Below are 9588 nucleotides of genomic sequence, written 5' to 3'. Positions count from 1 at the left end.
CCCCAATAAAATGATTAAAAAAATACTGCTGGAAAACTATTTGAGCAACACTGGGTTTATTATGAAACAAACAATTTTACATCACTAAAATGAAATTTGTAAAAGCTAACTACAAACCCGAATCTCCTCTCAGTGGACTACTTCCTTGTATTTCAGCTCTGCAGAACCCCTTTCTGAACTCTCCCATCATAACGTCAGATCAGAAGGTCCCATGACTCCTACTCAACCTCTTCTATAGAAAACTGTAGACAGTAAATTCTGTGAAGCTTATATACATTTGGCTAGACTACCATTTCTTCCCTCTTGCCTTCCCACATTCTGACCTTCCTCAGGCACAGAAGCTTTGCATTCAAGGCTCACTATTTTTCTGTGACTCTGTGTCTGTGGACCAGCATCCTGCTTCTTCTGAAGGCATCGGCCCTCTCCATTTTTTATTTACCTTCCTGTTCTAGCTTAGGCTCTGGCCTTTCTGACTCCTTTTTGTGTGCCTCTTCAGAGGCAACTTTATCATGAGGCTAAGGATGCCTACACTTCAGGGCCTCTCATTTAAATGAGCCCCTTCCAAAGCTCTGCACTGAATTTTGTATTTGTAATTTTGTAATATATTCTTAAGGAACTCTCCTTCAATAGTATATGCTTCAGGCTCCTAAAATCTGAATTGACTCTTGACTCCCTTTACAAAACCTTCATTGTGGATGCGTCTAATTCTACTCTCGCTCCCTTTCTACACTGGATTGGTAGATAAAACATTTTGGCACCATGAACTTGACTACTGACCTTTAATGGGTTCTCAAAGCTGTCTTTCCAAGTCTTCCTGTTGAACATATTTTCCCCTTTCCCCATGTACCAGTTGAATCCACCTTGCTCTCTCCTCAAATCTTTGAACCACTATCAGCAAGTTACTTCACCTTTTGTACTAAGAAATGTCTCCTGTTTTTACTGAATATATATACTTGTTAGCTTGAGAATTCTTCTTTCCTTCTGTTAATGAAGAAAGAATTTCCTCTTTGCATAAGTGAGACTTATAGTTCCTTAGAATTGATTTCTTCTTATCATGTCATGAATCTTGATTATGTTTATTCAGTCTTTCTCATTGAGGTGATTTTTTTCCATTTGAATTTAAGCATGTCTAATGCTCATTTAAAAAGACAGGAAAGAGTCCATCACGAGGTTGGGTATACAGCTTATCTCCACCCCTGCAAAGGGGGCGAATAACAGAATGTGGGTGAAGGGAGACAATGGGCAGTGTAAGATATGAAATAATAATAACAATATCTAATTGATCAAGGATTCTGAGGGAGGGGGGAAAGGAGGGGAAAAAGAGGACCTTATGCCAAGGGCTCAAGTAGAAAAAAAAGTGTTTTGGAAATGATGATGGCAACTTATGTACAAATATGCTGGATACCATTGATGTATGAAACGTTATAAGAGCTGTAAGAGCCTCCAATAAAATGATTTAAAGGGAAAGTGCTCCTACTAAATAAATCAGATAAAAAGACAAGACAGAAAGGAAAGACCAAGATGGGTGTCAGAACAGGCACTGAAATTTGCTTTTTTTTTTTTTTGAATATTATTATTATTTTAATATTATTTATTTTATTTAAGAGCATAAGGAAGAAATGATGCAGTAAGAGAGATTGTATTAACTGGGTTGACTAGAGAAACAAATTCATAGACACTCATGTGTGTATAGGAAAGAGCTTTATATAAAGAGTAATAGTGTGTTAAGAAAACATCACAGCCCAGTCCAGATCAAGTCCATAAATCCAATATTAGCCCATATATCCGATACTAGTCTATACATACTTCAGACTCACACAACACATACAATGATGCAGGAAGATTACAGGTCAGTGGGTGGAAAGTCTTGTGGATCCAGTGGTATTGGAAGCATCTCGGCACTGGTGTGGATCTCCATGTGGCTCCTTCAGCTCCCAGGCTCTGATGAGCATAGCTTCATGTGACTTGTCAACAGAATATGAAGCAGAGAGAGTGTGTGTCCCACCTATAGGGAGGAAGATAGGAGTTCCCAGAATCCTCAGAAGAAGGCCATGCCAACCAGAGGCCTCAATGTCTATGACTTCATTGACAGGCTAAATTCCACCCCTTCACAAGTTGACAGGAAATTATATAACTACCACAGATATGAACCGTAGATTTCAAAGAGCACCTCAAGAAGGCAAAGTAAAATGCTATAATGAAACATTCAGAGAACTGAAGACTGAAAGCCAAGAGGGAAGACCATGCTAGATACCACTTGTTGAGATAGAAGAAGAACAACAGCAAATCGAGTATTGTGTTGCAATATTGAAGGAGTCTGTGGGAAAATTTTTGATGCGTCGGAAACTATCAAAAGAAGATGGAAGGAGTACATAGTTATTGTACCAAAAGAGGTTGTTGACATTGACCCATTTCAGAAGCTAGCATGTGATCAAGACTCGATGGAGCTGAAAGAGGTCTAAACTGACTGAAGGCATTGGTGAAAACAAGGATTAGAGTGGTTCAACAGATGGATATAATGTAGGTGCTCATTTGTCTATACCACAAATTTTTCAGCTGACTGGAAAGCTCCATATTTGTGCCCTTTTCAAAAAAAGTGATTCAAAAGGATGTGGTAATAATTGAACAACACCGTTAATATCACATGCAAATAGAATTTTGCCAAAGATTATTAAAAAGTGTTTGTAGCAGTACACCAACAGTGAACTGCCAGAAATTTAAACAATATCTAGAAGGGGATGCCATTGCTGATATCAGAAGAATCTTTGCTGGAAGCAGAATATACTAGAAAGATGTTTACCTGTGTGATTATGTGAATGCATTTGATTATGTGGATCATAACTAATTATGGGTAACATTGTAACCCGATAAAATGATTAAAAAAAAAAAAAGGAATGAGAATTCCTGAGCACTTCATTGTGGGGTACATAGACTGTCATTCCAACAGAATAAGGGGAAACCACATGGTTTAAATTGAAAAGAAAACTCTGTATCAGGGTTATATTGTTTCAGTATATTTATTCCATCTGTATGCTGTGCAAATAATCTGAAAAGTTGGACTATGTGAAGACGAATGCAGCATCAGGATCAGAGGAAGACCCATTAACAAGCAGCGGTATGCAGGTGACACACTGTGTTTGCAGAACTCTAACAGAACTAGACGCACTTACTGATGAGGATCTAAGTCCATATGGATTATGTCTCATCCTAATGCAACAAATATCCTCATAATTGGACCAATAAACTGTATCATGATTAATGGAGAAAAGAAAGTTGTCCAGGATTTTGTCTTTTTGCCTTCACAATCAATGCTCATGGGAGCAGCGGTGAAGAGATCCAAGATGCACTGCATTGAGGAATCGGCTGCACAAGACCTTCTTAGAGTACTGAAAGGGAAGGATGTTACTTTGAGGACTAAGGTGCTCCTAACCCAAGCCATGGTATTTTCTGTTGCCTCATATGTATGTGGAAGTTGGGCCTTGAGTAAGGAAGATTGAAGAAGATTCAATGCATTTGAATTGTGGTGCTGGAGGAGAATATTGAAAGTACCATGGACTGCCAAGGGACATACAAGTCTGTCTTGGAAGAGGTACGGCCGGAGTGCACTTAGGGAAAGGGATGCCAAGACTTTGCCTTACATGCTTCAGGCATGTTATCAGAAGAGAGCAGTCTTTGGAGACAGACATCGTGCTTGGTAAAGTAGAGGGGCAGTGAAAAAGAGGGATCCCTTCAGCAAGATGGATCTATACAGTGGTTGCAACAATGAGCTGAAACAAAAGTTCAGTTGTTAAGACAGCACGGGACTGGGCAGTGTTTTATCCTGCTGTACATAAATAAGGTCCCTATGAGTTGGAAATGAGGTGTTGACACCTAGCAATGTCAGGAATCTTATTCTCAACCTCAGGACTTCGTAAGTGATCTGAAGCAGGCCTTTGCCTTATACACTGTGGTTGTGCCGTGGCAGTTTCCGGTGGAAGAAGAGATACAAAGTATACTTGGGATTTCCAGGAGCCAGCAGTCTGCCACTAGAAAGTGGTCAAGTTTGATTCTAAAAGAAATTTGGCTATTACAGTTTTGTAGTTAGTACTGTTGTTGAGTTGGCCCCCGATTCACACGATGATCTGATGAAGAATGAGATTGTGATTTTAATTATTGATATTCAGAAATAGATTTGGGGCTTCCGCTCTAGTTTGCTGAAGCTTGTTTAGCATCAAAGCAGTACCTAAGTCTCTGCTGACAGATGTGTGGTCCTGGGCCAGGAATGAACCCCACGTCTTGGGCATGGAAGGAGGTAATTCTATTACTGAACCGCCACTGACTGCCCTCTTAGAAGAGATTCAAGCAGTGGATAAGTTGGGGTGTATTGAATATAAAAACATTCCTTATGTAATATTGCTGACAATTCCTTTAAATTTCCCCTTTGTGAACCTTGTTTTGTAATAGTTTGATCACCAACAAAGTATTTTTGGATTTCCATGCAGTATAAATAATGGTTGGTGTTTGTTTATGAATCTAGGTATGGTGTCTGTTTTGGACTTGATGCAGGGTGGTTTTCCCTCACGAGCTTCATTTCATGAACTCTATAACATGTATAAAAAATACATGCCAGACAAGCTTGCAAGATTGGACCCGAGACTATTTTGTAAGGTAAAATCCATCCATGGTGAAATGTCTGGAGTTCTATAAACTGTCTTTCCTGTTAATTAGTTACCTTCTAACTTTATTATTTTCATTTTCAGGCTCTTTTTAAAGCTTTGGGCTTAAATGAAGTTGACTATAAGTTTGGGTTAACAAAAGTATTTTTTCGACCTGGCAAGGTAAACAAATTTTTGTTTGAAATTTGATGTCATAAACAGTGAAAAGTTAAAGCTAGTGAATATTTTAAAGTATTTTGTGGTTTGTATGGTTTTTAAATCATATAGTGACTAACAGCATGCATAAAGACACACATGAGCAAAATGCACACACGGTCTCCCTCCTTGGGAGGTGTCAACAGGTGTAATGCTCTCTCTGCAATTTCTGGTGTTCGCCAGCTTTGTAAGTGTCAGACTCTGGGCACTTAGTTGGCTTTTTTTTTTAAGAGTTAATCAGAAATACTTAATTTCAAACATACTCGAAGGTTTTAGAAAAAATAATAACTCTTTAGTGATTAAGATTTCATAATATTTTTGAGTCTTCATTATGCAAACAGAAAAGTATAAGAGATTGGACTGAATTTTGTACCGACTTCTTTCAAATCCTAGAATTACACACACACACACACACACACACACACACAGAGTTTGGTATGTAACATTTGTTTTTTAGACTTACATACAACCCTAGAGCTGTAATATATACAGGGTCTCATTGTGAGTTGCAAGAAAGTTCTAGAATACCTCATAAAAAAACAAATATAGCACAGAGAATTTTAAACTCTATTCACAATCAGTAGTATTTTCAACATTTCTAATTTCTTTAATATGGACTGAATAATTATAATTTCATTCTCATAAATTTAAACATAGCTGTTACTATATTTAAGTAGTTGATCATTCTTGTTTTTGTTTGGCAGAATCATTAATAAAGCTCTTCAGTGCATTTAAGTCTAACTTAATCATAATAAATAAATCTTATTTCACATTTTTGGGCATGAGATGAAATGTCACTGTACATTACTAATGCATGTACTTCCCTGTGAGTATTTTTATGTCAGAGGACTCATCCTGTTCCCTACAGAAGGGAAAACATGAAGAGAATACGGATATACGTGTGTATCATTGGTTAGGTGTTACATGTGTTTTTCACAAAACCAGCCTTTCTATTGATTCAGAGCTACACTAATTATGTCAGAACTAATAGCCTCTTAGAGGAAACAGTTCATCTTGTTTGTGTCCAGAAAGAGTCAACGATTGAAAGATAAGTTGGAAGGTTAAGGCAAAGATCCAAAGATCTTTAATCTCATTATGTTTAGTTTAGTTTTGACCCAACAGTAGACAGGAAACGGATAGCTCTATGGAATCCTTAATATTATAGTGGGAAATTTGAGAAGTGACAGAAATTAGTACTCGGTAGATAGTCTTGTGTTTAAACAGTGGACATTTTATTAATTATTAACCTTTAGCTATAATGTGTAGTTGTGTTGTCTTTTACTAGCAATTTCATACCTCTGATTATAAAGTGGGTGGAGGATGGGAGACAAAGTAGTTGTGTTATCTGATAATACTTAGCTTGCCTTTACTTATTGATGAGTAATAAAGGAATGTCTGAGACTATGGGGGGAACCTAAAACAAAAGCCACGAGTGTATTGGCTTTTAAATTCATTCTTAATTAGCTCATTTCATTTTTTCCTGAAAACTTTGTTATCAGATCTGCTAGTTAATAGTAACAGTCTCCACAAAGAGGAAGGAGAGGAAAAAGGCAGCAGTGTGGCCCGGAGTGCTTGGCTGTGCCGTATATCTTCTGGGTCACGCCTGCGGCATTTGCGAGTGGGCATTTCTAGGAAGTTTAGATTTTGGGCTTCGCGCTCCATCTGTTCTGTGTTTATGTGTGTGTTTAAACACACTTATCCTTTGATACTGATATTAAATTATTTTGCTTCCTAGTTTGCAGAATTTGATCAGATTATGAAGTCTGACCCTGACCACTTAGCAGAATTGGTGAAGAGAGTCAATCACTGGCTGATCTGCAGTCGCTGGAAGAAAGTCCAGTGGTGCTCCCTCTCAGTCATCAAATGTAGGTGTTCTCTTTCACACCAAGAGCTCTCCGTGTCTTGGAAATGAGTTGGTTTGTGAGTGCTGCACAGGAGCCCCCGTTGGTTTGTGAGTGCTGTACAGGAGCCCTGGTGGCATACTGGATTACTCATTGGGCTGCTAACTGCAGTTTGAAAGTTGAGGCTTTCTACTCCTGTAAAGAGTTGTCAGTCTCTGAAACCCACAGAGGCAGTTCTACTCTGTTCTATAGGGTCGCTCTGAGTCAGACTGGACTGCATGGCCGAGAGTGGAGTGCCGAAAACTGCCTCCGGAGTGAGTGCGGGGTGACAGGGGCTGCCTTTCTGCTCATTGGGCCCCTGATTCCTCAGCAGCACCTCACATGTAGTTACGTGGTACAGTAGTCGTTACAGACTGTGTTTGTGTGTGCATTTCTGAGTGTTTATTTCTCACTCGATCTGAAAGTGTTATAACCATCTAGCTGCCCTGGAGGTGATTCTGAGCCTGGTGACCCCATGAGGGTCAGATACATAAGCCACATAAGCTATATAAGGTTTTCCATGGCTGATTTTTCAGAAGTAGATAATTAGGACTCTCTGCAGAGGCAACTCTGCATAGTCCTGAACCATCAACCTATTATTTGGCAGCCAAGCTAACTTTGCTTTGCCCAGCGACTGAATGTATTATAGGAACAGTAGTTTTCATCAGGTCTCAGCATCCTTGCTGTCTCGATCTTTTCTTTCTTCCTCTATCCCATACCATCCACGAATCTCTCAGACGTTCTTTTTCCACACGCATAACATCACCATCAATAGACAGTCATTCAGAGTTCAAAATTTCACAAGCTCTTGTTGATTCTGCCTCTAAATCATGTAATCTTTCTCCTCTGTTACCAGCACCTGGCTGGACCTCTCATGCTCTCTTGCACCACAATTTCAGTGGCTCCCATGCTGACTGCAGTTTGCCTCACTAGAGTCTTCTCCCTCTAACATGGGCTTTCAGGCCTTGTTCTCTGACAGCCTGGACAGAACTGCTTTTGTGTGTGTTTCCATCAGGTCATGGCAACTACTTAACTATAAATCTAAAATAAAGGGGAAGAACAGAGGAATATTAGAATACCCTTTAGCTTTTGGAAATCTTTGTAATGTGACAATCCGAGGCTTTATTTAAATTCATGTCTGCCCCCTCACTCCCATACTTATTACAGCACTCAGAAAAGTGCTGGTCACACAAAAAGTTAACATTCCTTTAACCCACCCTCGTGGTGCAACAGGCAAGCCTGCTGCTGCTAATTGAGAGATTACAGAAAACCTTGTGGGGCAGTTCCATGCTGTCACCTGGGGTCGCTATGTGTCAAACTGACTGGATGGCAACAACCAACATCTACAGTGAAAAAGGAACGCTACAAACAAAGATTATTACTGGGGCCTTTGTTAAGCACTGGTGAATTTAGGTGAACAGGAAATTCTAAAAGGTAAAAGAGAAACAAACAAGTAAAGGTAAAAGAGACTCTTTTTTTCTGCCATTGTTTTCCAAGTAAAATATAAACATGGCATCATTGTTCAATGCTTTCTGTTTTGTATATTGTATTTAAACACAGTGTATGCAAATTGTCTTTGCTGTCCTATTCATTTGGGGCTGTGGGTAGCAATACTGAAGGCAGTAGCTGGGCAGGGATCTTCGTAGGTTGCTCAAAGAAATATTTCAGGTTCAGATTACGCTAGAAAATTCTGGGTAACAAATTAAATAGATCCCTTTAGTACAGAATTCTCATATGTCCCACTTGATGTGTTAATTATGGATTTCTAAGATGAAGCATAGTATATAGCCATTTCTAAACTTAATAGGGTGAATGAGTCTATTTTCTAAGCAAACCCTATTAATGTTTCATGAACTGATGTTACTCAGGAGAGTTTGGGAAACAGTAGTGTCTAATAGGGTTGTATTTAAAATGTGAATCTGTCAGGTAGTCAGAATTAACTTAATGGCAATTAAAAATAGCAGCAAGTTATATTCATGATTTTATTTTTAAATATAAGGAATTAAACTGGGTCTTGATTTTCTTATCTGGTATAATATGTTGAACAACCTTGGAAACATTCCATTTTTACTCTGCCTAATAGGGTCACCATAATTTGGAATCAACTTGAGGGCAGTGGGGTTTTGGCTTGAGTATAACTTTCTATAAGTGAATGTGTATAGTTTGTAAATTGATGTCTAATTTAAGCTGCATGTTTTAAAGTGTTTTATTTTATCCATATACAGTGACAAACAAAATAAAATATCGAGCGGAAGCCTGTATCAAAATGCAGAAAACGATTCGAATGTGGCTTTGCAAGAGGAGACACAAACCTCGGTGAGGTGGTGAACAGTGCCTGGGACAGAGTCACCTCGTCCAACATAGGACTAAGGGTGCCACCGGAAGCTCAAGGAGTTTCCTCTTTTCTCATGCCCTCTGTAAAAAGATGAAACTGTCTTTATTAATCAGATTTACTTGAAATTAGTTCATTAGTTCCCTCATTTTCTACAAAAGGACTTACAGAAATGTAAACATTATAAAAGGTTAGAGTAAATGGTTACAGAGTGGCTATTTTGACTGTCTTAGTGACTTGAGTTTCTTGGTATCTGCCAAAGTGATATTGCTAGAGTCTCATTACTGAATTACTGAAACATATTCTCACCAACTCATTAATATTTGGACCATATTTTTCAGATTATAGGAATTATCTGGAGGCCTGGTGCCACTATACATTAGGCATTGGACTGCTAACCATAAGGTTGGCATTTCAAACCTACCATCTGACCATTGAGAGACAGATGAGGCTGTGTGCTCCTGTAAAGATTTATATGTCTATTGTTCTTAAGTTATATATATGTATATATATATACTGTATATAT

General features: G+C 38.6%; 1 protein-coding gene across 4 annotated transcripts in view; it reads left to right on the top strand.

The window, feature by feature from the left end:
- The window catches only part of MYO6 (myosin VI), a 185029-nt gene that overhangs the window by 142271 nt on the left and 33170 nt on the right, over window positions 1-9588 (top strand). For all 4 annotated transcript variants that reach the window (XM_030886766.2, XM_004696300.4, XM_030886763.2 and 1 more), the window contains exons 21-24: window positions 4517-4647; window positions 4740-4817; window positions 6586-6715; window positions 8956-9046. In XM_030886766.2, coding sequence (XP_030742626.1) covers window positions 4517-4647; window positions 4740-4817; window positions 6586-6715; window positions 8956-9046 — 430 coding nt within the window. The remainder of the gene's footprint in view (window positions 1-4516; window positions 4648-4739; window positions 4818-6585; window positions 6716-8955; window positions 9047-9588) is intronic.

The sequence above is a fragment of the Echinops telfairi genome, unplaced genomic scaffold (assembly GCF_000313985.2).
Source record: "Echinops telfairi isolate 266 unplaced genomic scaffold, ASM31398v2 ScPeMD7_3533;HRSCAF=4204_0, whole genome shotgun sequence".
Taxonomy (NCBI): domain Eukaryota; kingdom Metazoa; phylum Chordata; class Mammalia; order Afrosoricida; family Tenrecidae; genus Echinops; species Echinops telfairi.
This window is presented reverse-complemented; position numbering and strand designations above follow the sequence as displayed.